We start from the raw sequence: 20,989 nt of genomic DNA on the forward strand, positions 1-20,989 counted from the left end.
CCATCCACCCCCCCAAAAAAATGTGCCTTTGAAATAAAAATCCATCAGTTCAAACATCAAGTATTGTTTTGCAACACAAATAAATTGTTATGAAATTGTCGAAACGAAGATTATATACCACAAAACGCACATCACAAAAAACCACATCCGTCTACAAATCAGCACAGTCTTTTTTTATGTTAACACATCAACCACAGCACTACACATCAGCAAACTTTGAAAGAAAACGTACACACCATTTTCAACCACTAAAATACTGATCAAAGCATAATCAGAACAATGTACCAGCCAAACCACACCTGTCAAAATAATGAAATTCTACGTTTTCCTGCCATCAACAAAACTGAGAAACATACCACTGCATTATATCTCAGATTAAAAGAATGTTTTCTTTTGACAAAATAAATATTAACTTTAAAAAGCAGCTGTAGTGATACAATCTTGATTATTATGTTATGTATACAATCACAAAAAAGTACAAACATATATGGATACATCCATAAAACAATATGTGTTTTCATCGATACAATCATAAAAGGTATATATATATATATATATATATATATATATATATATAATATATATATATATATATATATATATATATATTCTTTATAAGTACTATGCATGCGATACAAAAAGGGATTTAAGAATGGCAAAAATACAGGTAACAATTAGATATATGTTGGACAGAAGTAAAGGTAGGGGCTTACATGACAGACTTATTCATTGTATTGGCAAAACTGAGCTAGCTTAAAACTGACTGTGATTTGTACAAGTGATGCATACTGAAAAACAAGTACATGAAAGTTGACAAGCATGTCAATGTGAATGCTTGTGAGCACATGTGGATGCATGCATGAATATGCACTAGCTATGATTATAAGTAAGAGTAGTCTTTTTCAGAAAATATGACATACACAAACATCTATGTGTGTACATATGCATGTGTGTGTCTGAGAGAGAGAGGGCATACAAAGCAGCATCTGTAAATGTGCGAGCATGCATCTGTATAAACGTGTGTGTGTGTGTCAGTCTGCACAAATAAAGATGTGTGGCAAATCAGGTGACCTGTTCTTCACCAATAAATACAACTTTCACTCTTTGAAATACGGCAAAGAGACATAATTTCATTCCATTTCTGACTGCCTTTCCCTTCAGCTTACAGGCTGGTAAATTAAAGGAGAGGTGCCGAGAAACAAACCCAAGGTACAGTATCATGAAAAAGGAACCACAGCAGAATGGGGGGGTGGGATGGGGTGGAGGTATGGAGGGGGTGTGTGGGGGGGGGGGGCCGGTTGCCATGGCTGAATCTGTTAGGCGATGGACTTCTGAGTCAGCGTTCAGCAATGGTTAGAGTTCGAGTCCCTGTTTTGGCATTGTGTTTTGTCCTTGGGAAATGCACTTTACTCTGATTTTCCTCAATCCATCCACTTGTGAAAGGGTACCTGACTTTGGTCTAGGAGAGTCGATGGGCGCAATAGCCGAGTGGTTAAAGTGTTGGACTGTCAATCTGAGGGTCCCGGGTTCGAATCACGGTGATGGCGCCTGGTGGGTAAAGGGTGGAGATTTTTACAATCTCCCAGGTCAACATATGTGCAGACCTGATAGTGCCTGAACCCCCTTCGTGTGTATATGCAAGCAGAAGATCAAATACTCACGTTAAAGATCCTGTAACCCATGTCAGCGTTCGGTGGGTTATGGAAACAAGAACATACCCAGCATGCACACCCCCAAAAACGGAGTATGGCTGCCTACATGGCGGGGTAAAAACGGTCATACACATAAAAGCCCAATCGTGTGCATGCGAGTGAATGCAGAAGAAGAAGAAGAAGGTCTAGGAGAGTCAAAAGGGTGGAATAGGAGGACTGAGAACAACTTTCCCATGCTGAGCCCTTGACAAAGTGGATATGGATTCAATGCTATAAAAGCCGAGACAGGTTATGGGACCTTTAACATACTATAAAAAAATTTTTTTAAATCCATTGCCATTGTTTTCATCCAGCATCACAACCAACAACAATATAAGCCCTGGTCAGCAAAGCACAAGTTGTGGTCAGCATTTGAGAGAAACACAAACACAGGACACAGATCCTCACAGCACACCAAACACCGCACTTCACACAGTTAGCAAACAGTTAACTCATTCAACCCATCCTCACAGCACACCAGACACCGCACTTCAAGCAGTTAGCAAACAGTTAACTCATTCAACCCATCCTCACAGCACACCAGACACTGCACTTCACGCAGTTAGCAAACAGTTAACTCATTCAACCCATCCTCACAGCACACCAGACACCGCACTTCACGCAGTTAGCAAACAGTTAACTCATTCAACCCATCCTCACAGCACACCAGACACCGCACTTCACGCAGTTAGCAAACAGTTAACTCATTCAACCCTGCGCCCAATCACTGCTCAGGTGTCCACTTTGTTTCATCAAAATGTTTTCCATGTTCCCGCATTTGCATAAACCGCAAACAAAGGGAGCTAACTTCTACAGTAATTCCAGCTTTCTCAACACATGTGAATTTGAAGGAAAATCTAGTGGATTTCAGTGTACTTTCTAATTTTTACTGAATCTCAATCAAGCCTGCCATGGCTGTAAACTCCCTAGTGTTGAATGAATTAATGCCTGCAAGTAACAATACCACTGCATGTTAAACATTATATGTTAAAACAACAACAAAAAACACCTGTTAAATATTAGAGAGAGAAAATATAAAAAAGAGAGCAGTGAATCACACAAACACACAAGGGTAAATAAATAGAAAATGAAACAACAAAGCAATTACCAAAAATGAAACATTATCAAACTGCTTTTTGTGACAACATGTTCTGACAATATGTTCTGCACACACCGCTGATGGCTGTTCAAACACGCTTCAGCTGAACTGTGCACTACGCAGTCACTGCAGTACCCCTGCCCACAGCACCAACCACTGTAATTTGGGGATCACATGCTACATATATATAACAGTCAGTCGTGTCCGACAATGACCATCTATTATCTATTCACCTTTTTTTTCTTTTTTTTTTCTCAAGGCCTGACTAAGCGTGTTGGGCTACACTGCTGGTCAGGCATCTGCTTGGCAGATGTGGTGTAGCGTATATGGATTTGTCCGAATGCAGTGATGCCTCCTTGAGCTACTGAAACTGAATGACCATCAGAACAGCAGAGGAAGCAACTGCTTTTCCGACTATTTGGGTGAAAATTTGATTATAGTGGAGAGTGTCTTGCCCAAGTTACATCTCCACTCTCTCGGCCAAGAGGGTTTTAGGACAGTCGGCGTTGGGATGGTTCCCAAAGGCCAACCAGTCCACAAGGCTGCAGCACTAAGAGCCAGTGCAATTTTACCTCCTAGTTTGAGAGTCACAATCCTTCACAAAAGACTAAGCTGTAAATGATTTCCCACTGACTGGAGAAACCATTGATAACACAGCTCTCGCATGCTACACCACAAAACAAACAGCACCCCCTCCCACCCCTCTCCAGCATTCATTGTTCTCTTTGTCCTGAGGGCTCCATGTAACTGTACTGTATTACTCTTTTGTCAAAACAGATTTCTCTGTGTGAAATTTGGGCTGCTCTCCCAAGGGAGGACGCTCTTGGGGGGACGCTCACTCAGTCTGACTCCGCGACTAAGCCATTATTGTCATTAGTAGGGGGCTTAGTAGGTGGTGTCCTAAGTACGTTAAATCAGAACAGGCACCACTGAACACCACCGAAGTGACTCAGCAGCAGTGCAGGGTCTCCTCTGGTGAGTGGCCTCCTAGCGACCTAACATCAATGGTTCCCTGCGGACTGCCGACACTGGAACTGTGACGGATGAAACCAGGTGTGGCCATGTATGGAGGAATCTAAATGAGCGGCGTGGGAGTAATGCCACTGAAATGGTGCAGATGATGGGGAAAAAAAACGACCAGATTTCTCTGTGTGAAATTTGGGCTGCTCTCCCCAGGGAGAGCATGTTGCTAGAATGAGAGTGCCACACATTTTTTTTTTTTTTTTCCTGGCTGCAAGTGTATTTGTTTTTTTATTTAAGTGGATTTTTGTGTGGATTTTTTCCCAGGGACACACTTTTGTTGCCATGGGTTGTTTCAAATGTGCTAAGTGTATGCTGCACACAAGACCTCAGTTTATCCTCTCATCTGAATGACTAGCATCCAGACCATCACTGAAGGTCAAGTGGAGGGGGAGAAAATACTCGCACATGTGGGGATAGATTCAGTGCACTCAGATTCTCTCGCTTCTCAAGCAGGCATGTTACCACCGCCAACACCTGTGAAGTTCCATGCTAGTTAGTGACCCTGCATGTATCAGAGACTTTATTGCTGAGATAATGAAGTGATTCTGATTCTGTCTCTGCTTTCAGCACAGTCCCCAGTTCATGTTCTGCAGGGCTCATCTTCAGCACTTGTAGATTTCTGACTCAGTGTTATATTCCCCAGTCTTTTAACTCTCTCCATACAAACAGCGAAAGAGATGACGTTAACAGTGTTTCACCCAATTACCATCATCAAAATATTGCAAGCGGAAGGCTCTTATACTGAAGAGGTGAATGTTGACAAAGAATACCACAATTCTGACGACGGAAGCTAAAGGTTGGGTCATTCAGACACCCACTGGACATCCGAGGGGTCTGTGTGGAGGGGAAGAGAGGACTGGCCGTACTGAGTGAGTTAAACTATTTCACCACTAAGTTTCTGGGTGAAAAAAAAACTCTCCAGCACCAGGTTTTAGACTTGATACTCTCAGTCACACGATTGGTTTCGTGTCAAAACAACAGAGTGGACTTTTTCACTTCAAACTCAGTCAAGGAAGCAAGGCTCGTCAATTTCCTATTGCATGGCAAAGTTGGCTTTAGCTGTCAAGTTTCATTACAATACAATGTGAATTATGGTCCGTCTAACCTGACTCCCCAACGTCAAATAAAATTGCTGATGGCGGTGAATTGTCTGCTCAACTAAAGTCAAACAGTAATCTCTGAGCCAAAACAAATGGATTTACTTTATCAGAATGATTCTGATTTGAATTGACGTGGGATGTTTCCTAAGAGAAACCGAAGTTCTACGTGCGTGTGCAGTACTGTTTTCAAAGATGTGATGTCATGACATTGTGGGTTCTTTCAGATCTGCTTCCCATGAAGACTGCAACATCTCCTCCACTTTTCCTCTAACATCCCTCAATTTCATGGAGAAAAACTAACTGGCTGGTGGAAAAAAAAAAGTAGTTTGTTCTTTGAAAGGTTGTCCAGAATGTCTCCATTGACTTATTGTAAGGTTTCAAATGTTGTCACAATGAAATGAAAAAAACAAAAAAACAAAAAACCTTACAGTGAAGTTGTTCTGAAAAGATCAACTTCAGTAAAGTCAAACAGCAAATGCAGCAAGTAATATTCATACTGAAATCAAAGAGCAAGGAATCATTTTGCAACCTGCATTGAAACTCATATTTGTTCTAACCATTTATGAAGTGTTTGCCCTTGTTTTTGTTCCTAAATTAATTCTAAATCCTAAATGATTTCTTGGAACTTATATTGTTCACATTCCATGTCAAATTTCTTCCTGATTCTCAGACGCCACACACAATGCCTTTATGCCTGAGTAAACATCACTGACAATGACACACTGTGACAGCTGACATCACTGACAATGACACACTGTGACAGCTGACATCACTGACAATGACACACTGTGACAGCTGACATCACTGACAATGACACACTGTGACAGCTGGCACTACTGACAATGACACACTGTGACAGCTGGCACTACTGACAATGACACACTGTGACAGCTGACATCACTGACAATGACACACTGTGACAGCTGACATCACTGACAATGACACACTGTGACAGCTGGCATCACTGACAATGACACACTGTGACAGCTGACATCACTGACAATGACACACTGTGACAGCTGACATCACTGACAATGACACACTGTGACAGCTGACATCACTGACAATGACACACTGTGACAGCTGACATCACTGACAATGACACACTGTGATAGCTGACATCACTGACAATGACACACTGTGACAGCTGACGTCACTGACAATGACACACTGTGATAGCTGACATCACTGACAATACACACCATGACAGCGGGCATCACTGACAATGACACACATGACAGCTGGCATCACTGACAATGACACACATGACAGCTGGCATCACTGACAATGACATACTGTGACAACTGACATCACTGACAATGACACACTGTGATAGCTGACATCACTGACAATGACACACCATGACAGCTGGCATCACTGACAATGACACACCATGACAGCTGGCATCACTGACAATGACACACTGTGACAACTGACGTCATGCATGACGCACTGTGACAGCTCACATCACTGACAATGACACACTGTGACAGCTGACATCACTGACAATGACACACTGTGACAGCTGACATCACTGACAATGACACACTGTGACAGCTGACGTCTTGACATGACACACTGTGACAGCTGGCATCACTGATGACACAATGTGACAGTTGGCATCACTGACAATGACACACTGTGACAGCTGGCATCACTGACAATGACACACTGTGACAGCTGACGTCACTGACAATGACACACTGTGACAGCTGACATCACTGACAATGACACACTGTGACAGCTGGCATCACTGACAATGACACACTGTGACAGCTGGCATCACTGACAATGACACACTGTGACAGCTGGTGTAAGTGACAATGACACACTGTGACAGCTGACACCACTGACATTGACACACTGTGTTGACCTCCGTTACACCACCAGATACGGTCATTCTCTTTACAGGCTCAGTGGATTACAAAAGAACTGTCTGCAAACTCATAGGGTCTCTTGCCAGTATGACGAACAAGCAGACAAAGCAGACTTCATCTTCCTTTTTTGCTGGACTGGGTCCTCAGGAGGGACTGAAGACCGATCCTGGATGACCACAACTGTCCACACACACTGCACGGAAAGGAGCCCAGGGCGACAAGCATCATGCGGGACACAGGGTTAACCAGCGACACAAATCATGCCACACATGTACAAGGGGTTTTACCTGGGGCAGCATCCATCCCCTTCAGGGTTTTTACCTGGACAGTGCATACCTGGGTTTAATCATGAGCAATATCAAACACCCAACAGTTTCCCTCGGGGTTGATTTTGATCAGTAAAATACACGTTTTAAACAAACCGTACATAAGGGTAATGATAAACAATAATAGTGATAATGATAAATACAAACAATGGGTAATCATTATCATTAATAAACATCCTGCCGGGAAACCAACAAAAGTGTCAAATCCAGGCATTCGGGAATTCCCGCCCACCAAAAATCCACATGCAGGCCACAAACACACGCGCCCCCCAGAGGGGCGACAGGGGGGGAACAAGTTCAGTGTCCGTTACACCCATCCACCCACGTCCTCAAGCAGCGATCCACATTCCGGGTTAGACACTCAGGATCCTCTGCAAAGCCGTGCGGGCTGCACCGCACCACACCGCACCACCACCCCACATGCAGTGTGTGAGGCCACCTTCAATGTTGATGGAGATGCGAGTGGCATCAATGTGCGTGCCCCCCATGTGAAGGACGAAGAAGTTGGTGCGAGCTCCGCGGATGTTGATGGGCTCTGTACTCAGGTAGCTGATGGTGATGAAGGTGGGCGTGTCCTCCTCCACCCTCACCAGCAACGGGCACCCTGCACAGAGACAGGCACACAGATACACATGCACGCATGCATGCACACACACGTACAGTGATACACACACACACATACATACACACTCTCGCACACACAGACACACACATACATGGATGCACACATGCACGAACGCACACTCACACACATGCACACGTACACGCACACATGCACTACACATGTATTATTGATGTATTATATTTAATACTGTTATTTATATTTACATTGTTGTAGGTTAATACTTGTTGATATGCATATACATATTCTCCTTCCCATGACAACTCATTCAATACACACCACAACCTCTTTAGACTTTTTTCTTATAATATACTCTTCCTCTGATACATAACATGAACTTTTTTTCTTCTTCTTTTTTTTACACTAATATTCACATGCATTCCCTTTCCTTTATACACTACTTTACTCCTTTCCGTCTAAAAACACTTATATGAATAGACGTTAAACTGAAGAAAACGCACACACACACAGAGGCGTCAACACTACACTGATAACACCGCTAGTACAAGGTTCATCCACACTCTTTGTAATGGCTGCACCATTTCATTATTTTCAAAGCCAAAAGCCCATTATATACATATCTTATTTCATTAACATCACCATCATACCATTACCATCACTACACAAACCCTGGATAGGGTCTCAAGGCCTGATCAGCATTTTGGGTTTAAGTGAAGTTCAGTTTTTTCGTTTCTTCTGTTTTTTCAGCAGATGTGGTGTAGAGTATATGGAAAAGTCCTCACGCTCTGACACCTTAAAACTGAATCCATAATCATCAGTATTACATCATTATCATTATCATTATATGTACAATCATCATCATTATAGTCATTCTTATTATTACTGCTACTACTACTTTTACTATTATTATTATAATAATAATCATTACTGTCATTAATTACAATCATTCCCATTGTCACTACTATTATTACAATCAATATCATTATCAACATCATTGTTACTGTTATTATTATTATCATCATCATTACCAGCAGTAATATCAACATCATCGTTGTCATAATCATCATCATCATCATCAACATCATCGTAATTTTCATTATCATCATTGCTATTACCTGGAATGTTGTCTCCATTGAAGGTAGCCCTGACCTCAAACTGACCGGTCTCCCCGGGGAGAAAGGCGTAGCGGTATCGTCCATCTCCCACCTCCTTCTGTCCTGTCTTCACCTTTTGACCCTCATGGCTGATGTCAATGTCAAGGTCACCACAGCCTGCTGCCGATGTGTCCACTACACAAAGTCAGGCTGTGTGTGTGAGCGTGGTCAGTGAGAGGAATGGACTGGCGGTCGAATGTGGATTTTGTGTAGTTAACAACATTTAGAGGAAAACTAAAAGTCTTTACACGGAAATGTAGAAATCTGAATCTTTTCTAAATAAACTAGGCCAAAGGTGTACACTACACACACACACACACACACACACACACACACACACGCACGCACGCACGCACGCACACACTCAGAAAGACAAGATAACACATGCACAGACACACAGAGAAATAGACACACACACACATACAAGCACACACAAAAACATACACAAATAATTAAGAAAAAAAAAAGAAAGAAAGACAAGGAACACACACACACACACACACACACACACACATACACACACACACGAGGACAAACACACAAACACACACACATCTAACATTACTTAGTGAACAGATGTTGAAAGCAAAAGAAACACACACCTGCCCACCAATACCCACACACGTGCCACACTCACATCCCACCCAACACCTTTCCACCACCACCACTACCACCACCACCACCCCAAACACACACACACACACACAACCACCCCTCACCAGTAAAACCAATCTCTTTGCCCCTGCGTGCAGAGCGGTCGACGTGCGTGATGGTGACGCGGGCAGGGTCGTAGGCATGGCAGACGAAGGGAGAGCCGTGGATGTGACCGCCCGCCAGCAGCACCTGAACCCTGTGGGGCCCCACCACGACCGGAACCACCTCCACGCGGAAAATGTGACCCCTCCGACCCACCCCATACCTCAGCCGGTTTCCGGACGGGTCTGTGACACAAGACACAAGAACACTTTATCATCTCTCCGGACAAGACACAAGAACATTTTATCATCTCTCCAGACAGGTCTGTGACACAAGACACAAGAACACTTTATCATCTCTCCGGACAGGTCTGTGACACAAGACACAAGAACACTTTATCATCTCTCCAGACAGGTCTGTGACACAAGACACAAGAACACTTTATCATCTCTCCAGACAGGTCTGTGACACAAGACACAAAGAAACCTTTATCATCTCTCCAGACAGGTCTGTGACACAAGAACACTTTATCATCTCTCCGGACGGGTCTGTGACACAAGACACAAGAACACTTTATCAGGTCTGTGACACAAGACACAAGAACACTTTATCAGGTCTGTGACACAAGACACAAGAACACTTTATCATCTCTCCAGACGGGTCTGTGACACAAGACACAAGAACACTTCATCATCTCTCCAGACAGGTCTGTGACACAAGACACAAGAACACTTTATCATCTCTCCAGACGGGTCTGTGACACAAGACACAAGAACACTTTATCATCTCTCCAGACGGGTCTGTGACACAAGACACAAGAACACTTTATCATCTCTCCAGACAGGTCTGTGACACAAGACACAAGAACACTTTATCATCTCTCCAGACAGGTCTGTGACACAAGACACAAGAACACTTTATCATCTCTCCAAGACACAAGAACACTTTATCATCTCTCCAGACGGGTCTGTGACACAAGACACAAGAACACTTTATCATCTCTATAACAGAAATTGTTGACACGTTTGCTGACAAAAAGGTGACACATTGATTAATTAATCAGAACTGTTTAGAACCAGGGACTGTGACAGATGAACCAGGGTGTGGCTGTGTGTGTGAAGATATAAGAACACTTTGATATGTTCAAAAGAGCAACTGATGACACGTTTGCTGACAAAAAGGTGACGTAATAGGGAAGGTTTGCTTGAGATGGGGTGGAGGTATGGAGGGGGTGTTGGGGGGGGGGGGGGGAGCCGGTTGCCATGGCTGAATCTGTTAGGCGATGGACTTCTGAGTCAGTGTTCAGCAATGGTTAGAGTTCGAGTCCCTGTTTTGGCATTGAGTTTTGTCCTTGGGAAATGCACTTTACTCTGATTTTCCTCAATCCATCCACTTGTGAAAGGGTACCTGACTTTGGTCTAGGAGAGTTGACGGGCGCAATAGCCGAGTGGTTAAAGCGTTGGACTGTCAATCTGAGGGTCCCGGGTTCAAATCACGGTGACGGCGCCTGGTGGGTAAAGGGTGGAGATTTTTACAATCTCCCAGGTCAACATATGTGCAGACCTGCCAGTGCCTGAACCCCCTTCGTGTGTATATGCAAGCAGAAGATAAAATACGCACGTTAAAGATCCTGTAATCTATGTCAGCGTTCGGTGGGTTATGGAAACAAGAACATTCCCAGCATGCACACCCCCGAAAGCGGAGTATGGCTGCCTATATGGCGGGGTGAAAATGGTCATACACGTAAAAGCCCACTCGTGTGCATACGAGTGAACGTGGAGTTGCAGCCCACGAACGCAGAAGAAGAAGAAGAAGAAGTCTGATTTTCATGAAGGCTCCCCACTTATTTTTAGCGACGACTGTGTGCGCATGTGTGTCTCCATTTCCTCTTTTTTCCAGGTCACCGAAAAGCTAAAATTTTGTCGAGGAAACTGCTGTTCTGATGAAAGGATTTTGAACATTTTCAGTGACTATTTCTTAAAAGTTTACAAGAAATATTTGGTTTTATAATTATACCCATAATTTGGTTTAGTCTTCTATGTTTACTTTAAGTGTGTTTCTTGTCACATTTCTGCCATTGCGTATTAGAACTGATCCAAAAAGGAAATGTTTTCTGAACACAGGCAGTGCAAACTCAAAAAAGCTAGATACGGTGGTGGGCTGCCCACGATGTCATATGACCTACTTCAACTAGTTAAGGTGGTGGGCTGCCCATGACGTCATATGACCTACTTCTCGCTCTGTAACTAGTTACAGTGGAGGGCTGCCCATGATGTCATATGACCTACTTCTCGCTCTGTAACTAGTTACAGTGGAGGGCTGCCCATGATGTCATATGACCTATTTCTCACTCTGTAACTAGTTTCAGTGGATGGCTGCCCATGATGTCATATGACCCACTTCTATGACATCATATGACCTACTTCTCACTCTGTAACTAGTTACGGTGGTGGGCTGCCCGTGATGTCATATGACCCACTTCTATGACATCATATGACCTACTTCTGTAATACCACTGAAACAGTGCAGATCACAAGACAGCAAACAAAAAAAAACCCCACAAAAACAACAAAAAAAGTCATGCCACTCAAACATGCTGATTGACCTGTGATGCTGATGTCGACGTCAGTGGCGTCCAGGCCGTGAAGGTCAAGGCTGAAGAAGGTCTTGGTGTTGACGCGGGCAGAGTACAGTCCCTCCCCACTGACACAGATCCCCCCGCAGTCAATCACATCCACATGGAATGGTGACCCTGTGAAAAAAACAGAAATAAACCATAGGTATTAATGATTATTAGTATACATTGTACTTATACTTACTTTACTTTACTTTACTTTTTCCTTCCGGCTTGTACCGGTGGGCGTCACGGGGAGATACAGGTGTCTGTCTGCAGCAAGGTGAGTGGCCTGGAGGAGGGACATCTCGTGGGCTCTGAGGGTGTCTGCCACTGAGTCGCTCAAGCGCCGTCTTGGTCTTCCTCTGGGCTCTCCAGCCAGAGTATTTGGTGTTATATGCCCGAAGAGCTGGTTGGTTCAGAGGCATACGTGTGAGGTGTCCAAACCACTTGATCCTCTGTTGTTCTATGTGTTGTAGTACTGGTTTTGTTCCTACCATGTCTCGTATCACCTCATTCCTGATCTTGTCTCTCCTGGTCTTGTTCACTGCTTTTCTCAAGCATTTCATTTCACAGGTGACCAGTTATATGGAACGAAATCTGAAATCTCCATACAGTGAGTTCTATGGTGTCTGAGATTATATGTTTATTTATGACTTTATGCACACTTATGTATGCTCTGTGTGTGAGAGAGCAACAAACGTATACACACATGCACTGCGTGACACACACACAGACACACACACACACACACACACACACACACTCTCTCTCTCCCCTCCCTCCACAAACCAACACACAGCCACATCCACTGACCAGGCAAGGGGACCCCCCCCAGAGAGAGGTGCACGGTGTGTGTGCCCACATGGAGGGGGGTGAACACCAGCTCCCACCTCCCCTCTCCGCACTCCCTCATCTCGCAGGGGACAGCACTGCCAAGGTTCTTCACTTCCCCTCTCAGCATTCCCTCCCCTGCCACCGACTGGTCCACTGCACACATAACGATAATTAAAAAAAAAAAAAAATCAATTAATCCTCTGATCCTTATTAGGGCATGAAGAATAAGACAGTAGCAATAGGACTGTAAGCAGTTTGTATTGTAACAAGAAGGTAATCCGACTTCTCAGGATACCTCACGTCAGAAGTAAGACCTATGGACACAGATCGTTTTCTTTTCAATCGCCAAAGACGTGGAACAAGCTCCCTGATAACCTCCGTCATTCTGATTCCCTCGCATCTTTTAAATCTCGTCTCAAAACTCACCTTTTCCCTCAGCAATAAGTTCAATTGTGGCAGGTCCACAACTACATGCATGTATATGAATGTGTATTGTGTGTGCGTGTGTTTATGTAAGTTTGTGCCTGCCTATGTGTGCGTATGTGTTAGGGTAGCTGTTAGATACACATGTATGTTAAAATGTATGTATGCAGTGTGTGTGTGCGTGCGTGCGTGCATGTGTGTGTGCGCGTGTGTGCGTACGTGCGTGTGTGTGTGTGGTCACATTTTGGTGTGTGTATGTAACATAGATATAATGTTTTATGTTATCAAAAGCGTTTTTGTAAAGCACCTAGAGCAGATTTCTGGATAGTGTGCTATATAAGTATCCATTATTATTATTATTATTAATTCAGTGCGATACAGCACAGTTCCCCTGTGTATTTGTAAATTAGCTTGTACATGCAATACAGTACAGTTCCCCTGTGTATTTGTGACGTAGCGTGTACATGTGATATAGTACAGTTCCCCTGTGTATTTGTGACGTGTACATGTGATATAGTACAGTTCCCCTGTGTATTTGTGACGTGACATGTACATGCAATACAGTACAGTTCCCCTGTGTATTTGTGACGTGACATGTACATGTGATACAGTACAGTTCCCCTGTGTATTTGTGACGTGTACATGTGATACAGTACAGTTCCCCTGTGTATTTGTGACTTGTACATGTGATACAGAACAGTTCCCCTGTGTATTTGTGACGTGTACATGTGATACATTACAGTTCCCCTGTGTATTTGTGACGTGTACATGTGATACAGTACAGTTCCCCTGTGTATTTGTGACTTGTACATGTGATACAGTACAGTTTCCGTGTATTTGTGATGTAGCTTGTACATGTGATACAGGACAGTTCCCCTGTGTACTTGTGACGTAGCATGTACATGTGATACAGGACAGTTCCCCTGTGTACTTGTGACGTAGCATGTACATGTGATACAGGACAGTTCCCCTGTGTATTTGTGACGTAGCATGTACATGTGATATAGTACAGTTCCCCTGTGTATTTGTGACGTAGCATGTACATGTGATACAGTTCCCCTGTGTATTTGTGACGTAGCATGTACATGTGATACAGTACAGTTCCCCTGTGTATTTGTGACGTAGCATGTACATGTGATACAGAACAGTTCCCCTGTGTATTTGTGACGTAGCTTGTACATGTGATACAGTACAGTTCCCCTGTGTACTTGTGACGTAGCGTGTACATGTGATACATTACAGTTCCCCTGTGTATTTGTGACGTAGCATGTACATGTGATACAGGACAGTTCCCCTGTGTATTTGTGACGTAGCATGTACATGTGATACAGTACAGTTCCCCTGTGTATTTGTGACGTAGCGTGTACATGTGATACAGTACAGTTCCCCTGTGTATTTGTGACGTAGCATGTACATGTGATACAGTACAGTTCCCCTGTGTATTTGTGACTTGTACATGTGATACAGTACAGTTCCCCTGTGTATTTGTGACGTAGCATGTACATGTGATACAGTACAGTTCCCCTGTGTATTTGTGACGTAGCATGTACATGTGATACAGTACAGTTCCCCTGTGTATTTGTGACGTGTACATGTGATACAGTACAGTTCCCCTGTGTATTTGTGACGTAGCGTGTACATGCATCATTTCTTCATTTCTGTATCACTCTTCCTCTTTCTGTCTCTGGATCTTGCACTTGGAATGAGCCCTCTCATACGCTTCATCACACCCCTTTGTCATATCTCTTCAGCTCTTTCAAGTCTGGCCCTAAAACCTACCTGTCTCCAAAATAACTCCTCCATACTCTCCCCCTTTTTCTTCTCTGGCTTTCTACTTACAGGAGGAATCTATTAGTTTTTCATCCCTTCGTTTCAGAGCTATGCATGTGTGTGAAAGTTGGGTGTGACAGCACTTTGGTTTGTTTCCCAACAATATTCAGCGCTACATAAATACATTTACTATTATAACATTCACCCCCCCCCCTCCCTCCACATACGACAACAACACTGCCACAAATGATATCTACCTGAGAGAGATTGGGAGTTGGAGGGGTGAAGGGTGGGGGAGGGGGCCAATCACCTGTTTTCTTGCACTGAATTGGTTTCTTATTGCAACACGCTCTCCACAGTGTAATTCAGTTGCCTGACAGTGAACACATATCGCACACACAAAGACACAAGAAGCAGACACAGATCAGACAGGGACTCACAAAGACACACACAGCAGACAGGGACTCACAAAGACACACACAGCAGACAGGGACTCACAAAGACACACAGATCACACAGGGACTCACAAAGACACACACAGCAGACAGGGACTCACAAAGACACACAGAGCAGACAGGGACTCACAAAGACACACACAGCAGACAGGGACTCACAAAGACACATACAGCAGACAGGGACTCACAAAGACACACACAGCAGACAGGGACTCACAAAGACACACACAGCAGACAGGGACTCACAAAGACACACAGATCACACAGGGACTCACAAAGACACACACAGCAGACAGGGACTCACAAAGACACACAGAGCAGACAGGGACTCACAAAGACACACACAGCAGACAGGGACTCACAAAGACACACACAGCAGACAGGGACTCACAAAGACACACAGATCACACAGGGACTCACAAAGACACACACAGCAGACAGGGACTCACAAAGACACACAGAGCAGACAGGGACTCACAAAGACACACACAGCAGACAGGGACTCACAAAGACACACACAGATCACACAGGGATTCACAAAGACACACAGATCACACAGGGACTCACAAAGACACACAGGACAGACAGGGACTCACAAAGACACACAGATCAGACAGGGACTCACAAAGACACACAGATCACACAGGGACTCACAAAGACACACAGATCACACAGGGACTCACAAAGACACACACAGCAGACAGGGACTCACAAAGACACACACAGCAGACAGGGACTCACAAAGACACACAGATCACACAGGGACTCACAAAGACACACAGATCACACAGGGACTCACAAAGACACACACAGATCAGACAGGGACTCACAAAGACACACACAGATCACACAGGGACTCACAAAGACACACACAGCAGACAGGGACTCACAAAGACACACACAGCAGACAGGGACTCACAAAGACACACAGATCACACAGGGACTCACAAAGACACACAGATCACACAGGGACTCACAAAGACACACAGATCAGACAGGGATTCACAAAGACACACACAGCAGACAGGGACTCACAAAGACACACAGATCAGACAGGGACTCACAAAGACACACACAGCAGACAGGGACTCACAAAGACACACAGATCAGACTGGGACTCACAAAGACACACAGATCACACAGGGACTCACAAAGACACACAGATCAGACAGGGACTCACAAAGACACACAGATCAGACAGGGACTCACAAAGACACACAGCAGACAGCGACTCACAAAGACACACACAGATCACACAGGGATTCACAAAGACACACAGATCACACAGGGACTCACAAAGACACACAGGACAGACAGGGACTCACAAAGACACACACAGCAGACAGGGACTCACAAAGACACACACAGCAGACAGGGACTCACAAAGACACACACAGCAGACAGGGACTCACAAAGACACACACAGATCACACAGGGATTCACAAAGACACACAGATCACACAGGGACTCACAAAGACACACAGATCAGACAGGGACTCACAAAGACACACACAGCAGAGAGACTCACAAAGACACAAAGCAACTCACAAAGACACACACAGCAGACGACTCACAGACACACAGAGCAGACAGCTACTCACAAAGACACACAGCAGCTCACAAAGACACACAGAGCAGAGAGCGACTCACAAAGACTCATTGAGCAGAGAGTAGCTCACAAACACACAGTGACTCATAACGACATACAGAACAGGGAGTTAAACTCACAAAGACACACAGAGCGGAAAACGACTCACAAAGACACACAGCGACTCACAAAGACACACAGAGCAGACAGGGACTAACAAAGAAACACAGCGACTCACAAAGACACAAAGCGACTCACAAAGACACACAGAGCAGACAGGGACTCACAAAGACACACAGAGCAGTCGGAGACTCACGGTAAAGGGTGAAGGGTTTGGTGAGGTAGGCCCTGCCCGCACTGTTGACACGCACCAGGGCCGGGTCAAAGACAGGGACGGAGAAAGGACTGCCCCTCACCGGTCTCCCCCCATACTCCACCCACACCTGGTGCCTCCCTGTCCACCCACACACACACACAGCAACCAACCAATCAATCAGCCATCAATAATCTGATCAATCAATACTTCAAATCACAAATCAAAATCACAATTTACACCCACCCACTCTTCCTCTCTCACTCTCTCTTTCTCTTTTACTTGGTGCATTTTCCCCCCTCATGCTTTTTTTATTATCTCTTGTCACACACACACACACACACACACGCTTGCACACACATGCACACACACACACACACACAAATATGCACACACACACATGAATATATCCACAGAAACAAACACACACAGACACACACACAGACACACACACATGAATACATCCAAACACACACACACACACACCGCACCCCCCACACCCCCAACCCCCCACAACACATACACACACACGCAAACATACACACACACATGAATACATCCACAGAAACAAACACACACAGACACACACACACACACATAAACACACACATGAATACATCCAAACACACACACACATACACACACACACACACACACCCCACACACACACACACCCAACCCCCCACAACACACACACACAAATATGCACACACACACATGAATACCTCCACAGACACACATTATAGACACACACACACACACACACACACACACACACAGAGCTCACCAATATCCACAGGAATATAGTCCACCTTGTATCCAGTATGAGGATCACCAGTGATTCTGACTGGAACATCATGGCCCAAAGGAGCTGTCGAAACACATGACATTCCATCACCACAACATGTGGAGTTATGGCCTGGAGGTAAAGCGTCCGCCTAGGAAGCGAGAGAATCTGAGCGCGCTGGTTTGAATCACGGCTCAGCCGCCAATATTTTCTCCCCCTCCACTAGACATTGAGTGGTGGTCTGGGCGCTAGTCATTCGGATGAGACGAGGTCCCGTGTGCAGCATGCACTTAGTGCACATAAAAGAACCCACAGGCTACAAAAGGGTTGTTCCTGACAAAATTCTGTAGAAAAATCCACTTCGATAGGAAAAACAAATAAGACTGCACGCAGGAAAAAATACAAAAAAAAAAGGGGTGGCAGTGTAGTGTAACGATGTGCTCTCCCTGGGGAGAGCAGTCCGAATTTCACACAGGGAAATCTGTCATGATAAAAAGAGAAATACAATAAATAAAAACACATTAAGAGAAAACAAAACGCATACAGGTATGTAAGGACAAGCATAAGTGCACACACACACATACACACACATGCGCGCATAAGCATTTTTACAATGCACTTTGTCATAGAAACTTTAAATGTGTTTTTGAAGCATATCCAAACTCACACTACCTATAAATTAGAACGGAAAAACAATGCAAAAGACACTTGAAAATACTCTTAGTGTGTATGAACCATTCGCTCCAGCAGACAAACCAGATAAGCAATATATGAAATATAGGACAAAGAACATAAGTTCATCCTGTTCCTGAGCTGCAGAAGCAGGTAAGACTGAAATCATCTGCTTCATGATGTTATGAAGCTACTGGAAGAAGAAGAAGGAGAAATATCTACACATAATTGAAACCTGAAACACACACACACACACACACACACACTCACACACACAAACTGCACCTCAAGACGACACACAACACCCCCCGTAAGTTCCAAAACACCACAACACTTACAGACAACCCTGGCTCTGAACTCACTGAAGATGACACACAACACACCCCCATAAGTTCTGAAACACCACAATACTTACAGACAACCCTGGATCTGAACTCAAAGTCCCTGGCCCCCTGGGGGTGGAAGGAGAAGGAGGCAGCTGTGTTGGCGGGCGCAGCGGTCAGTCCCTCTCCGCTGATGGCCATGGTGGCAGTGTCCACCACCTGGCAGCTGAACGGGCTGCCCGGCACTGGGTCTCCGTTAAACGTCACGCTGATCTGTCACAGCACAGTGAGTTAACCCTTTCAGTGCCATGTGGAGTGCTGGCCTAGAGGTAACGCGTCCGCCTAGGAAGCGAGAGAATCTGAGCGCGCTGGTTCGAATCATGGCTCAGCCGCCGATATTTTCTCCCCCTCCATTAGACCTTGAGTGGTGGTCTGGACGCTAGTCATTCGAATGAGACGATAAACCGACGTCCTGTGTGCAGCATGCACTTAGCACACGTAAAAGAACCCACGGCAACAAAAGGGTTGTTCCTGGCAAAATTCTGTAGAAAAATCCACTTTGACAGGAAAAACAAATAAAACTGCACGCAGGAAAAAATACAAAAAAATGGGTGGTGCTGTAGTGTAGCGACGCGCTCTCCCTGGGGAGAGCAGCCCGAATTTCACACAGAGAAATCTGTTGTGATAAAAAGGAATACAAATACAAATACTGCCAGTTAGTTCCCCTGACTTTCCACACAGACGACTCGTTTGGGTAAGAAATATAATCGCCAAGAAACGAATGTTCGAATGCATGAACTGAAAACTTCCAAATTGATCAGTTACATACAGTTAGCTGGAGACAAAATATAAAACTTCCTCCCTTCTCATGCTATCATACAGTGAGATGACGACAGTATCCATATTCTTTGTTTGAAATTTGCACACACTGATGACTTGTTAATGAATCCAAGAAAGCACACAGTCTGAAACAGGTTAAATTCAGAATATTCTTTTGCCCTGATAGGGCTGCTTCATCTAATTCTGCTGTCTGCCATGTGACTGAGAAGAAACTGGGTCAGATATCATTGCTGACATGCACTGTTCACATGAACCAGTCACTGCGAAAATAACTCACAAGCACAGCAACACACTCTGCCTAGTCACAGGGGAGAGTGGAATGGTCAGTTCAGATATTCTTAGTTTATAACATCATTAGGCTAATTAAGTGCCACTCCAAAAATTAAAAACTATCAAAACCATCTGGCTCCTTTATCTGAAACAGCTGTAAACAGTAGGGCCTCGATCTGGACCCTTTGTCCTGAGTGAGTTAACCCTTTCAGTGCCAAGCCTAATTTATGCTCAGCAACAACTATTTGCCAAGGGATATTTTGGTTACGGAGGGTATAAATTCTTTTCAAACATTCTAGCATGCAAACTACTAAAATAAAGTAGATATAACCTATACTTTTCTGAAAGGAAAACAAACACACTATCCAATTAGGACAGTTTCACTTGAATTCAATGATCTTGCGATATGAAAATCCATACAATGGTGCAGATGGAAATCTCCATCCTGGGGCACTTTTTTTGCACACCGGAAGGGAACAGAAATCTCCATCCTGGGGTACTAAAGGGGTTAGCTTAGAAAGCCTTCAGAGTGCATACTGAGATATAGA

At 44.4% G+C, this 20,989-nt stretch overlaps 3 protein-coding genes across 4 annotated transcripts in view; all 3 read right to left on the minus strand.

Annotated features, from left to right (window-relative positions):
• LOC143289242 (filamin-B-like) overlaps window positions 1-20,989 on the minus strand; it is a 128,617-nt gene that overhangs the window by 26,423 nt on the left and 81,205 nt on the right. The gene's annotated exons all lie outside the window — the stretch shown is intronic.
• LOC143289292 (filamin-A-like) lies at window positions 7,366-13,163 on the minus strand. Its single transcript, XM_076598292.1, has 5 exons — window positions 12,980-13,163; window positions 12,155-12,301; window positions 9,573-9,794; window positions 8,815-8,988; window positions 7,366-7,720 (listed from the first exon to the last, which is right to left on the minus strand). The coding sequence occupies exons 1-5, from the start codon at window positions 13,161-13,163 to the stop codon at window positions 7,470-7,472; spliced, it is 978 nt and encodes a 325-aa protein (XP_076454407.1). The 3' UTR covers window positions 7,366-7,469.
• LOC143289294 (filamin-B-like) overlaps window positions 15,559-20,989 on the minus strand; it is a 15,977-nt gene continuing 10,546 nt past the window's right edge. The window contains exons 8-11 of the mRNA XM_076598293.1: window positions 19,424-19,604; window positions 18,337-18,420; window positions 17,553-17,690; window positions 15,559-15,566 (exon numbers count right to left, since the gene is read on the minus strand). Coding sequence (XP_076454408.1) covers window positions 15,559-15,566; window positions 17,553-17,690; window positions 18,337-18,420; window positions 19,424-19,604 — 411 coding nt within the window. The remainder of the gene's footprint in view (window positions 15,567-17,552; window positions 17,691-18,336; window positions 18,421-19,423; window positions 19,605-20,989) is intronic.

Source organism: Babylonia areolata, chromosome 13 (assembly GCF_041734735.1).
Source record: "Babylonia areolata isolate BAREFJ2019XMU chromosome 13, ASM4173473v1, whole genome shotgun sequence".
In the NCBI taxonomy this organism is placed as follows: domain Eukaryota; kingdom Metazoa; phylum Mollusca; class Gastropoda; order Neogastropoda; family Buccinidae; genus Babylonia; species Babylonia areolata.

Bases quoted from the DNA above. Each gene is read 5' to 3' on its own strand.
- LOC143289292 (XM_076598292.1), bottom strand. From the start codon at position 13,163: ATGTGTGCAGTGGACCAGTCGGTGGCAGGGGAGGGAATGCTGAGAGGG. The intron at 12,302-12,979 runs GTCAGTGGATGT...TTTTTTTCACAG, and splicing joins GGGGGGGGTCCCCTTGCCTG to GGTCACCATTCCATGTGGAT. The intron at 9,795-12,154 runs GTCAATCAGCAT...CTTGTGTCACAG, and splicing joins CGTCGACATCAGCATCACAG to ACCCGTCCGGAAACCGGCTG.